General features: G+C 54.5%; 1 protein-coding gene across 1 annotated transcript in view; it reads left to right on the plus strand.

Moving 5' to 3' along the window:
- Positions 1–315: 315 nt before the first annotated feature.
- LOC134340188 (tensin-4-like) overlaps positions 316–25,412 on the plus strand; it is a gene marked incomplete at its 5' end in the record, with an annotated part of 39,224 nt that continues 14,127 nt past the window's right edge. Inside the window, 13 exon segments of the mRNA XM_063037157.1 lie at positions 316–357; positions 359–920; positions 2,984–3,111; positions 4,315–4,408; positions 8,924–9,260; positions 10,947–11,431; positions 13,300–13,386; positions 17,104–17,229; positions 17,591–17,683; positions 18,872–18,949; positions 20,324–20,404; positions 22,021–22,189; positions 24,998–25,066. Of these exon segments, the coding sequence (XP_062893227.1) occupies positions 316–357; positions 359–920; positions 2,984–3,111; positions 4,315–4,408; positions 8,924–9,260; positions 10,947–11,431; positions 13,300–13,386; positions 17,104–17,229; positions 17,591–17,683; positions 18,872–18,949; positions 20,324–20,404; positions 22,021–22,189; positions 24,998–25,066 (2,351 nt within the window).

Raw genomic sequence — 25,412 nt, forward strand, 5'->3', positions numbered from 1 at the left:
ACAAATAAATTAACAAATGATAGAGTGCATTTAGAGCACAAACAAGTTATTTTTTTTTACACAAAGTTTGCTGGGTGCCTGGAATGCAGGGTGGCGATCGAGGCAAATACATTAGGGAGTTTTACGAAACCTTTACACCGGCACGCGAATTGTGTAGGCAGAAGAGATTAATTTAGCTGGCCATCCGCTCACTAATTTAATTGGTTGGGCCTGTTCTGTTCTGTGGATTTACAACGTGAATTTGTGATTAACCTCGGTGTGTCCGCGATGACTCATCTGTAAACATATTTGGTAATTTTCCAGGCCTGCCCCTGAGTTCATATCCTTTTCAAACAAGACGCCTGCAATTCACTAGGAAGGGAGCGACACTGCAGGACACCCGGAAGCTCGGCGCTCACAGTCGGACAGGAGCCAGGGCCACTACCTGTTCCCCTACATGAAGACTATCTTATTGAACGGTATGTCCATCGGTCACGGTCGGCGCGTGTCGGATAGCCGGGCGGACTCCTTCAGCCCGTCCGGCCAGTGGGTCTGCCGGGAGATCAGCCCCGGCTGTCAGACGGAGGAGCGGTCTCATGCCGGACTCAGCAGATCGCAGACCGTCCGGGGGAAGCCGCCCCTCCACGACGGGGTCCGGCGGGCCAACAGCGCTCGGGCAGCGGCCGCCCGGGACAGGGGGAGACCCTGCGACCAAAGCTGGGGCGGCGAGACGCCGCCGCCCCCGGGGGAAAGCGAGGAAAGCGAGCCGACGTCCCCCACCCTGGACGCGACGATCGAGAACCTCAATAACCTGATCCTAGAACTGGACCCCACCTTCCAGCCCATCACCACCTACCCCAAGACCAGCTACCTGTCGAGAGGCAGCCTACGGCAGCAGGACAGAGCCGGGGACGATCCGCTCCTGGACGCGCACGGCCCAGGTAGGTCACCAATCTCACAGCGTGAACTCATTCAAAGTTCAAGGCAACTTCATTAACAGAGTACATATATGTCACCCATTATGACCCGGGGATTCACTTTCTTTTGGGAATTCACAGCAAATACAAAGAAACAAGAAATAATAAAAATAACTAATAAATAAATAAATAAGCAATAAATATCGAGAACATGCGTCAGAATTAGGACTAATATCACCGACATATGTCGTGAAATCTGTTAACTTTACGGCAGCAGTACAATGAAATACGTGATAAATAAATATAGAGAAAAAAAGAGTTACATTAAGTAAATTAAATACTTAAGTTAAAATGATTAGTGCAAAAATAACAGATTTGTTTTTAAAGTAGTGAGGTAGTGTTCAATGCCCATTCAGAAATTGGATGGCAGAGGGGAAGAAGCTGTTCCTGAGACTGGGCGTCCCTGAGATGGTAACAGTGAGAAAAGGGCATGCCCTGGGTGGTGGGGGTCCTTAATGACGGACGCCCCCTTCCTGAGTGACCGCTCCTTGAAGATGGCCTGGATGCTACGGAGGCCGGTGCCCACGATGGAGTCGGCTAAAGTTACTTCGGTCCTGTCCAGTAGCTCCCCCTCCCCCACCCGATCCCACCATGTCAGACCGTGATGCAGCTAGCCAGAATCTTTCCCAGAAGTTGACAAACTAAACCTCCTCAAACTCCTAATGAAGTGTAGCTGCTGTCTTGCCTTCTTTACAGTTGGGACCAGGTTAGGTCCTCAGAGATCTTGACACCCAGGAACTTGAAACTGCTCACTCTCTCCACTTCTGATCCCTCTATGAGGATTGGTATGTGTTCCTTCATCTTACCCTTCCTGAAGTCCACAATCAGCTCTTTCACTGAGTGCCAGGTTGTTGCTGTGACACCACTCCACTAGTTGGCATATCTCACTCCTGTACGCCCTCTCGTCACCACCTGAGATTCCACCAACAATGGTTGTATCATCAGCAAATTTATAGATGGTATTTGAGCTATGCCTAGCCACACAGTCATGGTATACAGAGAGTAGAGCAGTGGGCTAAGCACACACCCCTGAGGTGCGCCAGTGCTGATCGTCAGCGAGGAGGAGATGTTATCACCAATCCGCACAGATTGTGGTCTTCCGGTTAGGAATTCGAGGATCCAATTGCAGATGGAGATACGGAGGCCCAGCTTCTGTAGCCTTTCAGTCAGAACTGTAGGAATGATGGCACTGGATGCTGAGCTGCAGTCAACAAACAGCATCCTGACGTAGGTGTTTTCACTGAAGAGTCCTTCAAAGTTGGGCCATAAGTTCTGGGAACAGTTCAGTGTTGGGGTGAATGAAGTTATCCCCTCTGTTCAAAGTTCAATGTAAATATATCATCAAAGTATGTATATGTCACCATATATAATCCTGAGATAAGTTTTCTTGTGAGTTATAAGAAAAGATCAAATAGGTCAGGGCTTTATTCCCCGGTGTGCAGGAGATTGAGGGGAGATTTGACAGAGGTATACAAAAATTATGAGGGGTATAGATAGGGTAAATGCAAGCAGGCTTTTCCCGCTGAGGTTGGGTGGGAATACAGATAGAGCTCACGGGTTAAGGGTGAAAGGCGAGAGGTTTAAGGGGGATCAGAGGGCAGTGAGAGTGTGGAACGAACAGCCAGCACAAGTGGGGCACGGTCAGCTCAATTTCAGGGTTTGAGATAAGTTTGGATAGGTGCATGGATGGGAGAGGTGAGGAGGGCGGTGGTCTCCTGGTGCAGGCCGTTTAAATGGTTTCGGCATGGACTAGATGGGCCGAAGGGCCTGTTTCTGTGCTGTGCTCCGATTCTAAGTGACCAGAGGGCGCATTGGGTGTATTTAAAGTGTCTGATTGGCCAGGGTGTCAAAGGTTACGGGGAGAAGGCAGGAGAATGGGGTCGAGAGGGATAGTAAATCAGCTGATGATGGGATGGCGGAGCAGACTCGATGGGCCGAACGGCCTAAATTCTGCCCCCCCTACGACCTGCAGGGCTTCAGCTGTCCCTACAACTCTGAGTTGTGTGCTTTCCCCCTCTTGGCCGCAGGGATCCTTCTCTACGAGGAGTGGGATTCGACAAGAGCCGCGGGCAGTGCTAGCACCTCACTGGACCGTCAGCGTGAGGCAGGCTGGCCAGGACCGGCCGCCGCCAGCACCGACCCCTTCTGCAGGATGGTGAGTTCCCGCCCCCCACCACGCTGCCGCATCCTCAGCGACCTCGCCAGGCGGGTCACTCCCTGTGCCGACCGGGCCCCGGACCAAGCCCAGGCCGGCTGTCATGCCACTCTTGACCAAGCACCTTTGTCTCACCTGTCACCTGTCAGCTTGTTCTCCTCCCCCTCCCCCACCCACCCACCTTCCCTCTCACCTGTCACCTTCAGCTTGTCCTCCTCCCCTCCCCCACCCACCCACCTTCCCCCTCACCTGGTCTCACCTGCCACCTGTCAGCTTGTCCTCCTCCCCTTCCTCACCCACCCACCTTCCCCCTCACCTGGTCTCACCTGCCACCTGTCAGCTTGTCCTCCTCCCCCTCCCCCAGCCACCCACCTTCCCCCTCACCTGGTCTCACCTGCCACCTGTCAGCTTGTCCTCCTCCCGTTCCCCCACCCACCCACTTTCCCCCTCACCTGGTCTCACCTGCCACCTGTCAGCTTGTCCTCCTCCCCCTCCCCCAGCCACCCACCTTCCCCCTCACCTGGTCTCACCTGCCACCTGTCAGCTTGTCCTCCTCCCCCTCCCCCACCCACCCACCTTCCCCCTCACCTGGTCTCACTTGCCACCTGTCAGCTTGTCCTCCTCCCCCTCCCCCTCACCTGGTCTCACCTGCCACCTGTCAGCTTGTCCTCCTCCCGTTCCCCCACCCACCCACTTTCCCCCTCACCTGGTCTCACCTGCCACCTGTCAGCTTGTCCTCCTCCCCCTCCCCCACCCACCCACCTTCCCCCTCACCTGGTCTCACCTGCCACCTGTCAGCTTGTCCTCCTCCCCCTCCCCCAGCCACCCACCTTCCCCCTCACCTGGTCTCACCTGCCACCTGTCAGCTTGTCCTCCTCCCCCTCCCCCACCCACCCACTTTCCCCCTCACCTGGTCTCACCTGCCACCTGTCAGCTTGTCCTCCTCCCCCTCCCCCACCCACCCCCCTTCCCCCTCACCTGTCACCTGTCAGCCTGTCCCCCTTCCCCTCTTCCCCCCTTTCCTTTCGAGTCCTGATGAAGGGTCCGGTCCCCGAATCGTTTCGACCGATTATTCCCCTCCATGGATGCTGCCTGGCCTGCTGAGTCTTTGCGTGCGTTGCCATTTGTGAAGGCGCAACCTTGCGCTTCCCTCCGGCCCCAGTCCGCTCTCGGCCTTAACTGCGAACTGTGTCCTCTCTGCAGCTCGAGTCAACGGGGTACGACAGGCTCCGCATCGGGCAGACGGACTCCCCTGCCCTGCCGTACGGTCCTCCGCAGTTCAGAGCCGTGTCTCCCGGTAAGATACAGAGCACCGCGGGTTTCATGAGACGTGAGCCGGGGGGTGACCGCCGGAAACCTCGGGATCCTCACATCCAGGAGGCCTTGACAAGAAAGCAGAACTGGGTTTAGTTGAAATCAGAATCAGAATCAGGTTTCTTATCGGCCACACATGTTGTGAGATTTATTATGCTGCAGAACATTAAAATTACCATGAATTGCTCTAAGATATATATACACACAATTAAACTGTGTTCATTGCTCCAATGTCCATTCAGAAATCTGATGGCAGATGTCCCTCTATTCTGAGGCTGTGTCCTCTAGTCCTGGAATCTCTCCAATATAGGAAACATCCTCTCCACGTCCACTATATCTGTATCCTCTGGTCCCAGACTCTCCCCACTATAGGGAACATCCTCTCCACATCCACTCTATCTGTGTCCTCTGGTCCCAGACTCTCCCACTATAGGAAACATCCTCTCCACACCCACTCTATCTGTGCCCTCTGGTCCTAGACTCCCCCACTATAGGAAACATCCTCTCCACATCCACTCTATCTGTGTCATCTGGTCCTAGACTCCCCCACTATAGGAAACGTCCTCTCCACACCCACTCTATCTGTGTCCTCTGGTCCTAGACTCCCCCACTATAGGGAACATCCTCTCCACATCCACTCTATCTGTGTCCTCTGATCCGAGACTCCCCCACTATAGGAAACATCCTCTCCACATCCACTCTATCTGTGTCCTCTGGTCCTAGACTCCCCCAGTACAGGGAACATCCTCTCCACATCCACTCTATCTGTGCCCTCTGGTCCTAGACTCCCCCACTATAGGAAACATCCTCTCCACATCCACTCTACCTGTGTCCTCTGGTCCTAGACTCCCCCACTATAGGAAACATCCTCTCCACACCCACTCTATCTGTGTCCTCTGGTCCTAGACTTCCCTACGATAGGAAACATCCTCTGCACATCCACTCTATCTGTGTCCTCTGGTCCTAGACTCCCCCACTATAGGAAACATCCTCTCCACATCCACTCTACCTCTGCCCTCTGGTCCTAGACTCCCCCACTATAGGAAACATCCTGTCCACATCCACTCTATCTGTGTCCTCTGGTCCTAGACTCCCCCACTATAGGAAACATCCTCTGCACATCCACTCTATCTGTGTCCTCTGGTCCTAGACTCCCCCACTATAGGAAACATCCTCTCCACATCCACTCTATCTGTGTCCTCTGGTCCTAGACTCCCCCACTATAGGAAACATCCTCTCCACACCCACTCTATCTGTGTCCTCTGGTCCTAGACTTCCCTACGATAGGAAACATCCTCTGCACATCCACTCTATCTGTGTCCTCTGGTCCTAGACTCCCCCACTATAGGAAACATCCTCTCCACATCCACTCTATCTGTGTCCTCTGGTTCTAGTTTACTATTATGGAACAGTTACTATTCCATAGATTTGCTGAGTATGCCTGCAGGAAAAGGAATCTCAGGGTTGTAGGTACGTGCTGTGATAATAAATTTTACTTCCAACTTTTTGTCTTTACCTGGATACGGGGCCCAAACCTGCTCACGATACACCCCTGTGGGCTGAGTAATGTCTGATGACGTCTCAGCATCACATCCTGCCTTTAGCTGGCGCAGGGCGGTGAGTCGCGCCCCGGGATGAGCTTTCACCGGCTGCCTGGCACCTGGTAGCCTCACTTTCCGTCGAGTGTACTCACTTGACCTCACGGGACCCACCCTACACCTGTCTGGGCAGGGTGGCGTGCCTGGGAGGTTCGGTACGTTTCGATCTCTCCCGCCCCCCCTCCAGCCAGGGCAAGGGCGGATCTGTCTGAACACGCAGCAGCCCCAGCTGCGTTGTCTGTGGGATTGCTGCACACAGAAGCCAAGGAATCTGCCGGTTTCAGGGCTCTCTGCAGTGCAGGGGCGCGGGCAGGAAAGGGGTGCGGGCGTGCCGGGCTTCAGCGAGCTTAAGCTGTGTGTGTGTGTGTGTGTGTGTGTGTGTAAACAACCAAACAAAACAACGTCCCTCCAGACCGCAGTGCACCCACACAACCCAGCGCAAAAACAAAAATATTACTGCCAGTAAAGAAGTTAACAAATATATAATTCAAAATGCATGTAGAGCGCAACACAGGGAAGCAGCCAAAGAAATTGATGTTAAACTGCAGATGTTTCAGATCCTTAAAACCCTGGTTGGACTGACCAGAATATAAAAAAGCAAGGATGCAAAGCTGAGGCTTTCAAAGGCCCTGCTGAGGCCTCCCCTGGAGTATTGGGAACAGTTTTGGGCCCCTTATCCAAGAAAGAACACGCTGACATTGGAGGGGGTTCAAAAGCAGGTTCACGAAAATGAATCCCGGATTGAATGGCTTGTTGTGTCAGGAGCATTTGAATGCTCTGGACTGTACTCACTGGAACTCAGAACAATGAGGGACGATCTCATTGAAACCTATCAAATGTTGAAAGGTCTTGGTAGAGTGGATGTGGAGAGGATGTTTCCTATAGTCGGGGAGTCTAGGACCAGAGGGCACAGATAGAGTGGATGTGGAGAGCATGTTTCCTACAGTCGGGGAGTCTGGGACCAGAGGGTACAGATAGAGTGGATGTGGAGAGGATGTTTCCTATAGTGGGGGAGTCTAGGACCAGAGGACACAGATAGAGTGGATGTGGAGAGGATGTTTCCTATAGTCGGGGAGTCTAGGACCAGAGGGCACAGATAGAGTGGATGTGGAGAGCATGTTTCCTACAGTCGGGGAGTCTGGGACCAGAGGGTACAGATAGAGTGGATGTGGAGAGGATGTTTCCTATAGTGGGGGAGTCTAGGACCAGAGGACACAGATAGAGTGGATGTGGAGAGGATGTTTCCTATCGTGGGGGAGTCTAGGACCAGAGGGCACAGATAGAGCGGACGTGGAGAGGATGTTTCCTATAGTGGGGGAGTCTAGGACCAGAGGACACAAATAGAGTGGATGTGGAGAGGATGTTTCCTGTAGTGGGGGGAGTCTAGGACCAGAGGACACAGATAGAGCGGATGTGGAGAGGATGTTTCCGAAATTGGGGGAGTCTAGGACCAGAACACGCAGGTAGAGTGGATGTGGAGAGGATGTTTACAAAAGTGGGAGAGTCTAGGACCAGAGGACACAGATAGAGTGGATGTGGAGAGGATGTTTCCTATAGTGGGGGAGTGTAGGACCAGAGGACACAGATAGAGTGGATGTGGAGAGGATGTTTCCTGCAGTGGGGGAGTCTAGGACCAGAGGGCACAGACAGAGTGGATGTGGAGAGGATGTTTCCTATAGTGGGGAGTCTAGGACCAGAGGACACAGATAGAGTGGATGTGGAGAGGATGTTTCCTATAGTGGGGGAGTCTAGGACCAGAGGGCACAGATAGAGCGGATGTGGAGAGGATGTTTCCTATAGTGGGGGAGTCTAGGACCAGAGGGCACAGATAGAGTGGATGTGGAGAGGATGTTTCCTATATTGAGGGAGTCTAGGACCAGAGGACACAGATAGAGTGGATGTAGAGAAGATGTTTCCTATAGTGGGGGAGTCTAGGACCAGAGGACACAGATAGAGTGGATGTGGAGAGGATGTTTCCTATAGTGGGGTAGTCTAGGACCAGAGGACACAGATAGAGTGGATGTGGAGAGGATGTTTCCTATAGTGGGGGGAGTCTAGGACCAGAGGACACAGATAGAGTGGATGTGGAGAGGATGTTTCCTATAGTGGGGGAGTCTAGGACCAGAGGACACAGATAGAGTGGATGTGGAGAGGATGTTTCCTATAGTGGGGGAGTCTAGGACCAGAGGACACAGATAGAGTGGATGTGGAAAGGATGTTTCCTATAGTGGGGGAGTCTAGGACCAGAGGACACAGATAGAGTGGATGTGGAGAGGATGTTTCCTATAGTGGGGGGAGTCTAGGACCAGAGGACACAGATAGAGTGGATGTGGAGAGGATGTTTCCTATAGTGGGGGAGTCTAGGACCAGAGGACACAGATAGAGTGGATGTGGAGAGGATGTTTCCTATAGTGGGGGAGTCTAGGACCAGAGGACACAGATAGAGTGGATGTGGAAAGGATGTTTCCTATAGTGGGGGAGTCTAGGACCAGAGGACACAGATAGAGTGGATGTGGAGAGGATGTTTCCTATAGTGGGGGAGTCTAGGACCAGAGGGCAGAGCCTCAGAACAGAGGGACACCCATTTAGAACAGAGATGAGGAAGAATTTCTTTAGCCAGAAGGTGGTGAATCTGTCAAATTCATTGTCACAGGCAGCTCTGGAGGCCCAGTCATTGAGTGTATTTAAAATGGAGGTTGATCGGTTTTTGATGAGTCAGGGTGTTGAAGGTTATGGGGAGAAGGCAGGAGAATGGGGTTGAGAGGGATAGTAAACCAGCCATGATGGAATGGCGGAGCAGGCTCAATGGGCTGAATGGCCTAATTCTGCTCCTGTGTCTGATAGTCTTACAGGACTAACTGAACCGTTTCACCAATTCCCCGCTTCACCTTGTTCCGCAGACTCCCGGATCGTGGAATCTTCAACAGCAGTGGCAGTGCCGACTTCCCAGCAGATGCAGGGGGCCGCGTGGCTGGCCCTGGACTCCAGCTCATCCCAGCAGATCTACCAGCCCGTCGCAGCCCCCTACTCCAGCGGCTGCAGCGGGTCACTCGCCGGTTCCCCGCCTCACCAGCACGGCAACCTGGCCCGGACGAGGGAAGCCCTTGGGTCCTATCTGTCAACGTCCACAGGCTCCGACAACCAACTTAGCTCCTACCAGCGCCATCAACACAGGCTGGGCGACAGCGCCAGCTCTTTGCTCTCCACCTCTTCCGGGGGATGGGACACCTTGGGAAGGTAGAGTAACTCCCTGAAGTTCAACTCACTGTCATTCAACCATACACCGTCAAACGGGACAACGCTCCTCTGGACCAAGGTGCACAAAGCAGTAGATATAACTCACACACACAACACATAAAGTATTTAATTTTTTAATTGGCATCCATTTGCGCCTTGGAAGGTTTCCAGGGCGCAGGCCTGGGCAAGGTTGTATGGAAGACCGGCAGTTGCCCATGCTGCAAGTCTCCCCTCTCCACGACACCGATGTTGTCCAAGGGAAGGGCATTAGGACCCATACAGCTTGGCACCGGTGTCGTCGCAGAGCAATGTGGGGTTAAGTGCCTTGCTCAAGGACACAACACGTTCCCTCGGCTGGGGCTCGAACTCACGACCTTCAGGTCGCCAAACGAACGCCTTAACCACTTGGCCACGCACCAACACACAATATAAATTATACCGTCAAACGAAACAACGTTCCCCTGGATCAAGGTGCGCAACACAGTACATATAACTCACACACTCACATACACAACACGTAAAGGGTTTTGGCCCGAAACCTCGACTATACTTTTCTCCAGAGATGCTGCCCGGCCTGCTGAGTTCCTCTGGCATTGTGTGTGGTGTTGCTCGGAATTCCAGCATCCCCAGACCTCCTCTTGTTTGTAATAAATAACAAGGTGCATCAACGACGCAAGATTAAACAGCAAACTGTCTCAGGCTACTGTCGCTTCAGCTGTGATGAGACCTGGGTGGTGGCAGGTAGTCCAGTTGTCTCACGGCCTGGGGGGGTGGGGGGAAGCTGTTTCCCATCCTAACAGTCCTTCTCCCTAATGCTACGGTATTTCCTCCTGATGCTAGTGGGGTGATTAAAGAGATTAACAACAGACAATAGACAATAAGTGCAGGAGTAGGCCATTCAGCCCTTCGAGCCAGCATCACCATTCACTGTGATCATGGCTGATTATCCACAATCAGTGTCCCTTTTCCTGCCTTCTCCCCATATCCCTTCACTCCGCTATCTTTAACAGCTCTATCTAACTCTTTCTTGAAAGAATCCAGAGAATTGGCCTCCACTGCCTTCTGGGGCAGAGCATTCCACAGATCCACAACCCTCTGTGTGAAAAAGTTTTTCCTCAACTCCGTTCTAAATGGCCTACCCCTAATTCTTAAACTGTGGCCTCTGGTTCTGGACTCACCCAACATTGGGAACATGTTTCCTGCCTCTAGCGTGTCCAATCCCTTAATTATCTTATATGTTTCAATCAGATCCTCTCTCAGCCTTCTAAATTCCAGAGTATACAAGCCCAGTCGCTCCAATCTTTCAACATATGACAGTCCCGCCATCCCGGGAATTAACCTTGTGAACCTACGCTGCACTCCCTCAATAGCAAGAATATCCTTCCTCAAATTTGGAGACCAAAACTGCACACAATACTCCAGATGTGTCTCACCAGGGCCCTGTACAACTGCAGAAGATACAAACAATCTCCCAGATGTAATAGTGGCCAGAGGACTTAGGGTAACAGAGGAACTGAAGGAAATTTCGCATCAGGCGGAAAATGGTGTTGGGTAAACTGATGGGACTGAAGGCTGATAAATCCCCAGGGCCTGATGGTCTGCATCCCAGGTAACCACAGATTATTAGATGGGAGTGATCACTGACAAATTCAGGTTTTTAATTACCCCCCACAATTTGTCTTTCAGTTCGCACTCGCTGCTGAGCGACGACGGAGAGCCGGGGACGATGTACCGGTCGGCCGGGAGCCCGTACGGTTCGTCCGGCTCGTTCGTCAACCTGAAGAGCCCTTGCCTCGTCTCCCCGGGCCTGTGCAAGAGCTCGTACAGTGACCAGCAGCTCGACCGGGCCTCCGAGTGCCGGACGCTCCCGCTGCCCCGCAGGCCGGCGCACCCGCTCCACCCGCAGGAAGCCCCAGCGGGGCCGGTGCTGGCGCCGCCGGGGCAGCCGCCCCGGCGGGGGGTGAAGAAGCAATCCAGCAGCTGCCCGGCCTCTGCCGCCAGCTCCTGTACTGATATCCCGCTGCTTCTGGTCAACGGCTGCACACCGTGCCCCGTGCAGGGGCAGGAGACCCAGTGGCTGGCCTCCAACTCGTTCAGCGCCGCCAGCCTGCCCCGCTCTGCTTCTCCCGGCAGAGAATACGCCAAGTCTTCCAGTACGGCCTCCCTCGCAGGTAAAGCTGACTTCCCTTTCCGGATTATTCTCGTGAACCTCCTCTGAACACCCTCCCCAGTGCCCCGTTCCCTCCTTCCTTCCTGCCCCTTGGGGCTGGAAGGAATTTCATGTCACACGAACGCCCGACCTGAGAAAACGAGCCTCCTATGATGCTGGTGTTGTTGGTGAAGGCAATTCTGGTGATGAAGATAAAGGAACTCTTCATGTGGGAGATGCTGGACGCTGTGGTCCGGCAGATCTGCCGATGACACCGAGACTGGGGGTGGACTGGTCAGCGCAGGAGACTCCTAAAGCTGGCAGCGGGTTGCAGGCCAGCTGGGGAAATGGCAGATGGAATTCAATGCGGACGAGTGTGAGGTGTTGCACTTTGGGAGGACTAATCAGGGTAGGTCTTACTCGATGAGCGGTAAGATGAGGGCGCTGGGGAGTGCCGTAGGACAGCGGGATCTGGGAACGTTGAAAGTGGTGTCACAGACAGATAAGGTCGTAAAGAGAGCTTTGGGCGCATTGGCCTTCGTTAGTCAAAGTACTGACTGCAGGAGTTAGGATGTTATGTTGAAGCTGTATAAAACTTTCAGGCCAGATTTAGAGTATTGTGTGCAGTTCTGGTCACCTGTCTGCCAGGAAGACATCAGTAAGGTTGAAAGAGTGCGGGGAAACAGACTGTGGGAACAGTTCAGTGACGGGGTGAGTGAAGTTATTTCCTCTGGTTGAAGAGCCTGATGGTTGAGGGGTGATAACTGTCCCTGAACCTGGTGGTGTGGGTCCTGAGGCTCCTGTACCTCCTTCCTGATGGTTGAGGGGTAATAACTGTCCCTGAACCTGGTGGTGTGGGTCCTGAGGCTCCTATACCTCCTTCCTGATGGTTGAGGGGTAATAACTGTTCCTGAACCTGGTGGTGTGGGTCCTGAGGCTCCTGTACCTCCTTCCTGATGGTTGAGGGGTAATAACTGTCCCTGAACCTGGTGGTGTGGGACCTGAGGCTCCTGTACCTCCTTACTGATGGTTGAGGGGTAATAACTGTTTCTGAACCTGGTGGTGTGGGTCCTGGGGCTCCTGTACCTCCTTCCTGATGGTTGAGGGGGTAATAACTGTTCCTGAACCTGGTGGTGTGGGTCCTGAGGCTCCTGTACCTCCTTCCTGATGGTTGAGGGGGTAATAACTGTTCCTGAACCTAGTGGTGTGGGTCCTGAGGCTCCTGTACCTCCCTCCTCATGGCTGAGGGGTAATAACTGTCTCTGAACCTGGTGGTGTGGGTCCTGAGGCTCCTGTACCTCCTTCCTGATGGTTGAGGGGTAATAACTGTTCCTGAACCTGGTGGTGTGAGACCTGAGGCTCCTGTACCTCCTTCCTGATGGTTGAGGGGTAATAACTGTTCCTGAACCTGGTGGTGTGGGTCCTGAGGCTCCTGTACCTCCTTCCTGATGGTTGAGGGGGTAATAACTGTTCCTGAACCTGGTGGTGTGGGTCCTGAGGATCCTGTACCTACTTCCTGATGATTGAGGGGGTAATAATTGTTCCTGAACCTGGTGGTGAGGGACCCGAGGCTTCTGTACCTTCTTCCAGATGGCAGCAGTGAGAAGAGAGCCTGATCTGGGTGGTGGGGGTCCCTGATGATGGATGCTGCGATCCTGAGACGCAGCTTCGGGTAGACGTCCTCAATAGCGGGGAGGGCTTTTTCTGTGATGGACTGGGCCATAGGTTTGATTTCAACGTTTAAGGGAGGTTTGGAGAGGTACATGGACGGGAGGGTTGCAGGTCGATGGGACTAGGTTTCAATGACGTTCGGCACGGATTAGAGGGGCTGAAGGGTCTGATTCTGTGCTCTGGCGCTCTACCCCTTATCTGCTTTTGTCTCCTCTGCAGATCTCCCAACCAGTGCAGAACCAACTGTTAAATTTGTACAAGATACCTCCAAATATTGGTACAAGCCAAAAATCAGCCGGGACCAGGGTAAGTCGCCTTGGGGTGAACTGGTTGATCTGATATCATTCTCCGTCAGGATCGGAGATTCTTCAATGTCATTTCCGGTACATGAGCGTAAAGGAGAACGAAATAATTGTTACTCCAGATCCAATGTGGTGCACGAAAGAACCACATTAAGACAAAGAACACATGAATAATAAAAAAACAACAAATATAAACACATAAAATAGTTTATACACACAGATTGATTGTCCATAAAGTGACGCTGGGCACAGGAGTGTCTGTACATGAGGTGACTCTGACAGGAGATGATAAAGTGGGGTGTGTGGAGGGGTGGGTCGGTGGGTGATCAGGGGTGTGGAGGGGTGGGTCGGTGGGTGATTGGGGGTGTGGAGGGGTGGGTCAGTGGGTGATTGGGGGGGTGTGGACGGGTGGGTCAGTGGGTGATCGGGGGTGTGGAGGGGTGGGTCGGTGGGTGATCGGGGGTGTGGAGGGGTGGGTCGGTGGGTGATCGGGGGTGTGGAGGGGTGGGTCGGTGGGTGATTGGGGGTGTGGAGGGGTGGGTCGGTGGGTGATCGGGGGTGTGGAGGGGTGGGTCGGTGGGTGATCGGGGGTGTGGAGGAGTGGGTCGGTGGGTGATCGGGGGTGTGGAGGGGTGGGTCGGTGGGTGATCGGGGGTGTGGAGGGGTGGGTCGGTGGGTGATCGGGGGTGTGGAGGGGTGGGTCGGTGGGTGATCGGGGGTGTGGAGGGGTGGGTCGGTGGGTGATCGGGGGTGTGGAGGGGTGGGTCGGTGGGTGATCGGGGGTGTGGAGGGGTGGGTCGGTGGGTGATCGGGGGTGTGGAGGGGTGGGTCGGTGGGTGATCGGGGGTGTGGAGGGGTGAGTCGGTGGGTGATTGGGGGTGTGGATGGGTGGGTCGGTGGGTGATTGGGGGTGTGGAGGGGTGGGTCGGTGGGTGATTGGGGGTGTGGAGGGGTGGGTCGGTGGGTGATTGGGGGTGTGGATGGGTGGGTCAGTGGGTGATTGGGGGTGTGGAGGGGTGGATCAGTGGGTGATTGGGGGTGTGGAGGGGTGGGTCAGTGGGTGATTGGGGGTGTGGAGGGGTGGGTCAGTGGGTGATTGGGGGTGTGGATGGGTGGGTCAGTGGGTGATTGGGGGTGTGGAGGGGTGGATCAGTGGGTGATTGGGGGTGTGGAGGGGTGGGTCAGTGGGTGATTGGGGGTGTGGAGGGGTGGGTCAGTGGGTGATTGGGGGTGTGGAGGGGTGGGTCAGTGGGTGATTGGGGATGTGGAGGGGTGGGTCAGTGGGTGATTGGGGGTGTGGAGGGGTGGGTCGGTGGGTGATTGGGGGTGTGGAGGGGTGGGTCAGTGGGTGATTGGGTGTGTGGAGGGGTGGGTCAGTGGGTGGAGGTGTTGATCAGACTCACTGCTTGGGGGAAAGTCACTGTTTTTGAGTCTGGTGGTCCTGGCGTGGATGCTACGTAGCCTCCTCCCTGATGGGAGTGGGGCAAACAGTCCGTGAGCAGGGTGGGTGGGATGTTACTGGCTGTTTCTCCGGCACCTTTCTGTATACTGAGTCTGTATGTATGTGCAGAATGTTCTGTGTACGTGCTGTCAATTAGCACATAAACTCTTTACGTTGTAAGTTTCATAGGGACAATGAATTTCATTGCATTCTAGAGACGGGGGGGTAAAGAGAAAGAAAGGGGGAGAGAGAAAGAGGGGGGAGCGGGAGGGAAGAAGAGAGAGAGGAAGAGGAAAGAGGGCGAGGGGGAGGGAGAGCGGTGAGGGAGATGGAGCGGAAGGGGAGAGGGGAGAGAGAGGAGTGAAAGATAGGTTCGGTTGAGGAAGAGAGCGAGGGGGAGAGAGAGGGAGGGAGGGAGAGCGAGGGGGAGAGAGAGGAAGGTGGAATGGGGTGAGGGGGTGAGGTGGATGGGGGAGAGAGAGGGAGAAATGAAGGGGAGAGAGATGAGTTGGGGGAGACATGGGTGAGGGAGAGAGAGATGGGGTGAGGGACGGAGGGGGAGAGAGAGAAGGGAGGGGAGGAAGAGATGGGGTGAGGGAGGGAGGGGAGAGAGAGGAGGGAGAGATGGGGGTGAGGGAGGGAGAGATGGGGTGAGGGAGGTGGATAGGGGAGATGGAGGGGGAACATAGAGGTATGATGGGGAGAGAGGGGGAGATGGAGACCAAGGAGTGAGATAGAGGGGGAGAAAGGGAGGGGTAGGGAGTGAGGAAAGGACTGCGAGGGTGAGAGGGAGAGGGAGAGTAGATAATCTGATTCTGCTGGAGAGCACTGTGAGCCAGTTACTCCCTGTGGTCTCAGTTGGGTGGTTCCCGCTGATGAGTAGGCCAGGATCGGTCTCAGATGTGGCACGTTCTGCAGTCAGATCTACCGTTAATGATCACTGCCTCGGAGCAGGGAGTTGAAAGAGCTAAGGCCACAACCTGTGTATCATGTAGAAGGTAGTTGTAGCGGTGTTGACAGGATGCAGAGCTGGGCTGAGAAGGGGTAGATGGAGTTTTAGGCAGGAAAAGTGTGAACTGATTCACTTTGGAAGGTCGAACTCGAAGGCAGAGTCCGGGGTTAATGGTGAGATTCTGAGCAGTGCGGAGGGTCAGAGGGATCTGCTGGCCCATGTCCACAGACCCCTCAAAGTTGCCGCGCAAGTTGATAGGGTGGTTAAGAAGGTGTACGGTGTGTTGGCTTTCGTTAGTCAGGGGACTGAGTTCAAGAGCCTTGAGATAATGTTCCAGCTCTATAAAACCCTGGTTAGATCACACTCGGAATATTGTGTTCAGTTCTGGTCGCCTCATTGTAAGAAGGATGTGGAAACTTTAGAGAGGGTGCAGAGGAGATTCACCAGGATGCTGCCTGGATTAGAGAGGGTGCAGGGGAGATTCACCAGGATGCTGCCTGGATTAGAGAGGGTGCAGAGGAGATTCACCAGGATGCTGCCTGGATTAGAGAGGGTGCAGAGGAGATTCACCAGGATGCTGCCTGGATTAGAGAGGGTGCAGAGGAGATTCACCAGGACGCTGCCCGGATTAGAGAGGGTGCAGGGGAGATTCACCAGGGTGCTGCCTGGATTAGAGAGGATGCAGAGGAGATTCACCAGGATGCTGCCTGGATTAGAGAGGGTGCAGTGGAGATTTACCAGGATGCTACCTGGATTAGAGAGGGTGCAGAGGAGATTCACCAGGATGCTGCCTGGATTACAGAGTGTGTCTTATAGGTCAAGCGAGCTCGGGCTTTTCTCTTTGGAGTGATGGAGGATGAGAGGTGATTTGATAGAGGTGTACAAGAGGATAAGAGGCACAGATCGAGTGGACAGCCAGAGACTTTTTCCCAGGGTGCAAATGGCTAATACACGGGGCATAATTTAGGGTGACTGGAGGAAAGTAATGGGGAGGTAGGTCTTTTACACAGAGAGAGATGAGTGTGTGGAACACCCTGCCAGGGGTGGTGGGAGAGGCAGATACATTAGGGACATTTAAGAGACGCTTAGATAGGCACGTGGATGATAGAAAAATGAGGGCTCTGTGGGAGGGAAGGGTTAGATAGATCTTGGAGTAGAAATAACGGGTCGACACAACGTTGTGGGCCGAAGGGCCTGTACTGCTCTACAAAAAGTTGGCGTAATGACGCTCCTGGGAGTTTGGATCTTACGCAGAGTGGTTGGTTATTGCTGAGAACCCCAGCTGAAAGTCTTCCAGCTGCTGAAGTCGGTTCTTGCATCTCTTGCAGCCATCGAGATGTTGAAAGACAAGGAGGTCGGTTCCTTCATCATCCGGGAGAGCTCCTCCTACGTCGGGTCCTTTGGCCTCGCCGTGAAGGTCTCGTCCAGCCCCGAGAGCCCCGAGAGGAAGATGGGTACGTCTTCACGCGTTGCTTCACTCCGAGCGGGGGTGGGGGGTCAAGGTCGCCACGCACTGACCTAAACCCATCCCCCCTACATCCGCCCACAGCAGCTTGCCACAGCCCTCCGTCCTGGGCCAGACCTTCACATCTTCTTGGTGTATCCTTCCTCTCCCAGGGACGAGGTCTTTGGATTTTCTGTTGGGGTTTCATTAGCAGTGGGCTTTTACGGGATGGGAAGGGTGGGTTTGCTAGCCCCACGGCCAACGGTCCCCCTCTGGCAGCCGGGCTTGGGGCGGTCTGTGGTGGGTGAAGATGCACAGCGTTGGTGACCCTTTGAGTTCTGGTGTCTCACCCAGTTGTTCCCTCTTTAAAGGAGACTCCCCAGCCGACTCGGTTCGGCATTTCCTCATCGAGTTCTCCCGGAAAGGAGTGTGTCTGAAAGGAGGGCCCCAGGAGCCTTACTTTGGTGAGTGGTTGGTCAAGTTTATTCAGTGCCAGCACAAAACGTTGGAGGAACTCAGCAGGCCGGGCAGCGCCCGTAGGAAAGAGTAAAAAGAGTCGAACGCCTCGGGCCGAGACCCTCCATCAGGGCAGGGTCCCAGCCCGAAACATCGACTGTTTCCTCTTTGCCGTAGACACTGCCTGGCCTGCTGAGTTCCTCCAGGATTTTGTGCGCCTGTCGCTTGGACTTCCAAGCGTCCGCGGGCTTTATTCAGTGGTGGTTCATTCCAGCCTCTGAGAGAGGGACGATGCGTTTGTGGTCTCGGGCCTCACTCCCCGCGCCGTAATCTCAGTGACAAAGTCAAAAAGGACTCAAAGTGTGTTTATGATCGGTATACAAACCCTGCAATTCGTCCTCTCCACAGACAGCTGCGAAACATGGAATCCATATCACTGTGTGCCCAAGAGTTACAGAGCTCCCCTTCGAATTTCACCTTTCACCTTTAACCTAAGGCCTCCAGTTGTAGTCTCACCCAACCTCAGTGGGGGATAAAGCATTTATCCGACCTATACCCCACGATTTTTATTTACCTCTGTCAAATCTCAACTCAATCTCCTGCAGGTGAGACGCTGATGATAATTGGGCAGGGATACCTTCAAGCCAATCTGACTGAAGCCTCCGAACGCCGATTTGAAAGGCGTTGCGGTAGGCTGCTTCCTGTTTGCTAATCAATCCTCGAGAAGCCTGCTCAGCATCAGCCTTCGGTGGGACATAAACTGTGGGCGGGATCACTAAAGAGAACTAGAACGGTTGGCTTTCAATCATGAGCTGTTCCAGGTCTGGGGGGAACAAGAGTGCGACAAGGCCACTGTGTCCGGCGCCTATGATTAAACGCAGACCTCCATCTTTTGCTTTCTCTGAATCAGCAGTCGGGTCCATTCATGTGTCGAGAAGCCCCCGAGTCTTACCAACATATCTGGTGTGTCCAGAGTGAGCCATGTCTCCATGAAACACAGGAAGTAGCAATTCCTCATTTCCCTCTGATACAGCAGCCTTGCTCTCTGGTGACTCTATATTTGCTGGCAAGATGCTGGGTATTATTTTAATTAGACGCTCGGTGTACCCCAGGTCACAGGGCCTGGGGCACTGGGCTTGGAGGGGAGGGATTGGCGAGCTGTGAACCCACCCCTAACCACAGACCTCTCCCCACAGGAAGCCTGTCAGCGTTTGTATACCAGCATTGCATCACTCCCATCAGCTTGCCGAACAAGCTTCGCCTGCCGAGGACGGGTGAGTCACTGGCGTGGGCGTAGGCGAGGTCAGGTCAGGTCAGGGCTGGATGGTGATGGGGGGGTGGGTCAGGGGTCGGGTAGGATCAGCACTGTCGCGGGATAGGACTGGCTGGGGTCTCGGTGTTGGGTGGGAGTGGGTCAGCCCGGGCTGAGGTGGGGGTCAGGTGCTTCATTCCCTTCCTTCTTCTCATTGATCATGGGGGAGGTACAGGAGCCTGAAGACACACACTCAACGATTCAGGAACAGTTTCATCCCCTCTGCCATCAGGGAGGAGGTACAGGAGTCTGAAGACACACACTCAACGATTCAGGAACAGCTCTTTCCCCTCTGCCATCAGAGAGGAGGTACAAGAGCCTGAAGACACACACTCAATGATTCAGGAACAGCTCCTTCCCCTCTGCCATCAGGGAGGAGGTACAGGAGCCTGAAGACACACACTCAACGATTCAGGAACAGCTTCTTCCCCTCTGCCATCAGAGAGGAGGTACAGGAGCCTGAAGACACACACTCAATGATTCAGGAACAGCTCCTTCCCCTCTGCCATCAGGGAGGAGGTACAGGAGCCTGAAGACACACACTCAACGATTCAGGAACAGCTCCTTCCCCTCTGCCATCAGGGAGGAGGTACAGGAGCCTGAAGACACACACTCAATGATTCAGGAACAGCTTCTTCCCCTCTGCCATCCAATGGACACCGAGCCCATGAACACTACCTCACTATTTAGTTATTTTTAAAATATATTTCTCGCAATTTATAGTATTTTTCAAAAAATTATTGCTCTGTACTATTGCTGCAAAGGAACAAATTTCACAAGGTGCGTCAGTGAAATTAACCCCACGGTTCGGACCAGATCCGGCTACCAGGATGATGGCCAAGTCAGCGTGGCCGAGCGGCCAGGCTCTGTCCTGGGACGCAGAAGCCCTGGAAGCGGGAGCCTTCCAGCGGGGAGAGCCGAGGAGTGGGAGGGCTGTGCGGAGGGTGGGTGCTCCCTGATCACGGGGGGGGGGATTTACCCCCGATGGACTGGGCCGTATCCAGTGCTTTTTGTAGGATTTTCCGATCAGGGACATTGGCGTTCCCACACCAGACCGCGATGCAGCCGGCCGGCATACTCTCCTCCACGCATCTGCTGAAGTTTGCCAAAGTTTTAGACAGGAGAGGATGGGCTTCGGAGTGAGCTTGGACCCTCTCGTTCACTCCCCATTTCTTGGCCGTCCAGTGGGGGTGGAGCGGAGGGCGATGGGAAGTGAGGGCGGGTGCTGAGGGGAGGAAGGGGTCGGCAGGCCGAGGGACGACCTTCGGGGGTGGGGGGTGGGGGAGGTGGTGAGGTTGACCCCTCCCCATTGACTCTCCGCCTCTCTGCTCTCCAGACTGTCTGCGGGGTAACGGTGAAGGCGCCGGGTCTGAGTCGGCAGGTGGCAACGTGTCCCCCCCGAGGAACCAAAGAGCAGGTCAGTCGGCAACAGGGGGCGGCTGGGGGTGCTGGGGGGTGGGGGGGGTGGGGGAGGAGGGTGAGCGACGTCCGTGCCAGACACTGCTGTGGCGGTGGCCCTTTGACACCGGCGAGGAGGCAGCCGATCGCACCCTGCCCTCACTGCCCGACGTCAAAAACGCAGACGTCTCGGTCCGCACTGTGGAGCCCACCCCATCACCCAGAAACAGAACGGCCCTCCCCACCGCCTGGGGACCATTGACAGAGGAGGAGAATTAGGCCATTCGGCCCATCAAACCTGCTCCCCCATTCCATCATGGCCGATTTATTATCCCTCTCGACCCCATTCTCCTGCCGTCTCCCCGTAACCTTTGATGCCCTGACTAATCAGGAACCTCCACAGCCATCTGCTCACAGACTGTTTGTCCCACTCCCGACAGGGAGGAGGCTACGTCAGGACCACCAGACTCAATAACAGTGACTTTCCCCAAGCAGTGAGACTGATCAACACCTCCACTCACTGACCCACCCCTCCACACCCCCAGTCACCCACTGACCCTCCCCTCCACACCCCCAATCACCCACTGACCCTCCCCTCCACACCCCCAATCACCCACTGACCCACCTCTCCACACCCCCAATCACCCACCGACCCACCCCTCCACACCCCCAATCTCCCACTGACCCACCCCTCCACACCCCCAATCACCCACTGACCCACCCCTCCACACCCCCAATCAATCACCCACTGACCCACCCCTCCACACCCCCAATCACCCACTGACCCTCCCCTCCACACCCCCAATCACCCACTGACCCACCCCTCCACACCCTCAGTCACCCACTGACCCACCCCCCCACACCCCCAATCACCCACTGACCCACCCCTCCACATCCCCTATCACCCACTGACCCACCCCTCCACACCCCCAATCACCCACTGACCCACCCCTCCACACCCCCAATCAATCACCCACTGACCCACCCCTCCACACCCCAAATCACCCACCGACCCACCCCTCCACACCCCCAATCACCCACTGACCCACCCCTCCACACCCCCAATCACCCACTGACCCACCCCTCCACACCCCCAATCAATCACCCACTGACCCAGCCCTCCACACCCCCAATCACCCACCGACCCACCCCTCCACACCCCAAATCACCCACCGACCCACCCCTCCACACCCCCAATCACCCACTGACCCACCCCTCCACACCCCCAATCACCCACTGACCCACCCCTCCACACCCCCAATCACCCACTGACCCACCCCTCCACACCCCCAATCACCCACTGACCCACCCCTCCACACCCCCAATCACCCACTGACCCACCCCTCCACACCCCCAACCACCACTAGTTTATCATTTCCTGTCAGAAGTCACCTCATGTACAGACACTCCTGTGCCCAGCGTCGCTTTACGGACACTCAATCAATCCGTGTGTATAAGCTAAATTATGTATTTATAATTACTGTGTTTTTTTAAAATTATTTTTGTGTTTTTTGTCTTACTGTGGTTTTTTCTTGCATTACATCGGATCCGGAAATCATTTCGCTCTGCTTTGCACTTTTGTGCCGGGAATGAGGTCAAACGATCCTAAATCTTGAATCTCGCTCCCACCCCCAGATCAGTGCGTCTTGTACCTGAAGTCTGTCACCATGGAATCCCTGACCGGCCCCCAGGCTGTCCTGAAGGCCGCCTCCTACGTGTTGGAACACGGGCCGTTGCCCGACGCTACCACCGTCCAGTTCAAAGTGTCGGAGCAGGGCATCACCCTCACGGATAGCAAACGGAAGTAAGCAGCCGGGGCTCGGCCTGTTTTAAGATCGCAAGAGGTAGAACTTGAAGTAGGCTATTCGGCCCGTTCCGCCATTCTAGCAGAAGGCTCTTGGGAAGTCAAGAATGAGACGCAAATCTCACTTAAATAGATATTTCTCAGTACAGAGTACTGTGCAAAAAATCTTAGGCACATACCCAAAGCTGGGGTGGCTAAGACTTTAGCACAGTACTGTGGTAATGTTATGCATTGCACTGTACTGCTGTCACCAAAACTAAACAAATTTCATGAAACATGTGAGTGATGATAAACCTGATTCTGATCTGGGTCTCTATCGTGGACTGAGAGAGGGGAAGGGGGTCAGGGAGAGGGGGAATCGTGGTTGGGAAAAGGGGAAGGGAGAGAGGAGGGAGCGGGAAGCACAAGAGAGACATTCTGTAATGATCAGTGAACTGATTGTTTGGGTTCAAATGACCGTTGCCCAGAGTCTGAGGGCTCTGGTAGTGCCTGCACCCACCCCTAACACTCCTCTGCCACCTGTTCCCACACCCCTCCCGCGGCGCCCCACCCTCTCCCATTCCCAACCTCCTCTGCTCTGGACTTACAACCTCTCTCTCCGCTCCACGGTGATAAACACAGTACAGTACAAAGGTCTGGGGCACCCTAGCGATATGTATGCGCCTCGGACTTTAGCACAGGATCGCACTGTACTGCCACCACACGCAAAGAATAAACAAATTTCATGGCTTACTGTATAGTGCTGTGAAAAGGTCTTGGGCACCCCAGCGATGGATATGTGCCTTTGTACAGGACTGTACAGGTCCGGCAGGGGTCAGCTCGTCCCAGCAAGCAGGGCAGGCAAAGACGCACCGAAGGAATTTCAGCACGTAGTTTATTTTTACACGGCTAACAGCTCAGAACCAGATTAGATAAAGAAATCAGTGAAGAGGTACGGGCTGAGTCACGCATACGTTGTGCAGACAAAGCAATTATCGTTCAAAGTTCAAAGTAAATTTACTCTCAAAATAGGCGTCTGACGCCGTGAACAGTCCTGAGATTCACCTTCGTGCAGGCAGTCACACTAGAACACAGAAATACAATAGAATCATTGAGAAACTACACATAGATGAACAAAACGTAAGACACAGGAGTGGAATGAGGACATTCAGCCCATCGAGTCTGCCCCACCATTCCATCACAGCTGATTTAATATCCCTCTCAACCCCATTCTCCTGCCTTCTCCTTGAAACCTTTGACACCCTGGCTAATCAAAAACCTATCAACCTCCGATTTAAATACACCCAATGACCTGGTCTCCAAATCCATCTGTGACAATGAATTCCACAGATTCACCACCCTCTGGCTAAAGAAATTCCTCCTCATCTCCGTTCTAAATGGACATCCCTCTATTTTGAGGCTGTGCACTCTGGTCCTAGACTCTCCCACTACAGGAAACATCCTCTCCACATCCACTCTATCTGTGTCCTCTGGTCCTAGACTCCCCCACTATAGGAAACACCCTCTCCACATCCACTCTATCTGTGGCCTCTGATCCTAGACTCCCCCACTATAGGAAACACCCTCTCCACATCCAGTCTATCTGTGTCCTCTGGTCCTAGACTCCTCCACTATAGAAAACATCCTCTCCACATCCACTCTATCTGTGTCCTCTGGTCCTAGACTCCCCCACTAAAGGAAACATCGTCTCCACATCCACTCTATCTGTGTCCTCTGATCCTAGACTCCCCCACTAAAGGAAACATCCTCTCCACATCCAATCTATCTGGGCTTTTAAATATTAGATAAGCTTCAATGAAATTCACCCGCCCCCAATTCTTCTAAACTCCAGTGAATGCAGGCTTAGAGCCATCAAATGATCCTCATACATTAACCCTTTCATGAAGCAGACCATGTTAACGTTAACCCGGACAAAGGTGGACCTACAGCCAATGTGCAGAACCAAATGTACAAGTTATTTCACAATAGAATCAAAGATCTGGACTCTAATCAAACAATGACAACCTTAACGCTATGGATTACATTAATGGCTTGAGGAAGACATCTGCTTCTCGAAGAACCAAGCCCACCTCACCTACCCCCAGTTCCTGCTGCCCCGTCTTTGGTTCCGTTGCTCTAAGCCCTGCTGCTATTTCCCCCAGGGTCCTGCCCTTTTGCTACGTAGCTCTACCCCCTCCGGATCCCCGGGCCCACTTTCTCCCGGCAGGTCCGCTAACTGGGCTCCAGGCTCCGCCAGCTTCCTCGCTGGGCCCCCTCCCCGCCACCCTGCCTTCCTGGCAGGACCCTGCCCCTGTATCTGGGCCCCGCCTCCTTTCCCCCACAGGGACACGCCCCCTCTCCTTCCAGCTGCTCCGGCCCCCACTCCCCAGCAGAGCCACGCCCACTCCACAGGGCCACGCCCCTCCTTTCCCCTGCTCGCCCCCCCCCCAACCCCAGGATGCCAGTGTCTTGCAACTGTCTTGCTGGTGTCAGGGGGCGAGTTATTGTGTTAATATTCTTCAGAGATTGTCTGCCTGGTCTCATCACCAGGACTTGTGATCTGCACTGGCTGCTCGTACGAGCGTCCACCACCTGCCCTTCACTTGACCCTGATCGGTAGACGGGGGGTCTAAGCAGGTGCTACAGCTCGCCCCGAGGGTGACCTGCGGGCTAGCGGAGGGGAGGAGCGCCTCACACCTCCTTTGGTAGGGACCTATCCTCGCCCCGCCACTCGCCAGATGGACCTTAGGACAGGTCAAAGGGGTCAGCACAGCACGACGGGCCGAAGGGCCTTGAGACTGAACCTTTCCCCCCCACCTTTCTCCGCAGGCTGTTCTTCAGACGACACTATCAAGCCAGTTCCATCAGCCACTGCGGTCTGGATCCCTTGCAGCGCCGGTAAGCGGGTGGGTGGGTGGTCCATCGGATGTTGCGGGGACGTGCGCGGGGGGTGTGGGTGGGCCGCGGCCGTACGGGAAGGCCGACCTCTGCTGCTGGGGCGCCAGCGGGCTCACCTCGCGAAGCGCCCCATCTTTCAGCCTTGCCGCGTAAACTGGGAGCAGTTTCCCTTCCTCGAGCCTTTAACGGACCCGACGCCATTAAGCAAGGGGTCCGGGGACGTGGAGCGGGGGTGGGGGAGTCGATGAAATTTCTAACGGCCCAGGACAGAGGACTGGGGCAAGTTGCAGTCGGCTACCTTTGCCCCGTTTGGGGTGACGGGCTTCAGGAGAAGAGTAATCTCCCT

This window comes from Mobula hypostoma, chromosome X1 (genome assembly GCF_963921235.1).
Source record: "Mobula hypostoma chromosome X1, sMobHyp1.1, whole genome shotgun sequence".
NCBI classification, from domain to species: domain Eukaryota; kingdom Metazoa; phylum Chordata; class Chondrichthyes; order Myliobatiformes; family Myliobatidae; genus Mobula; species Mobula hypostoma.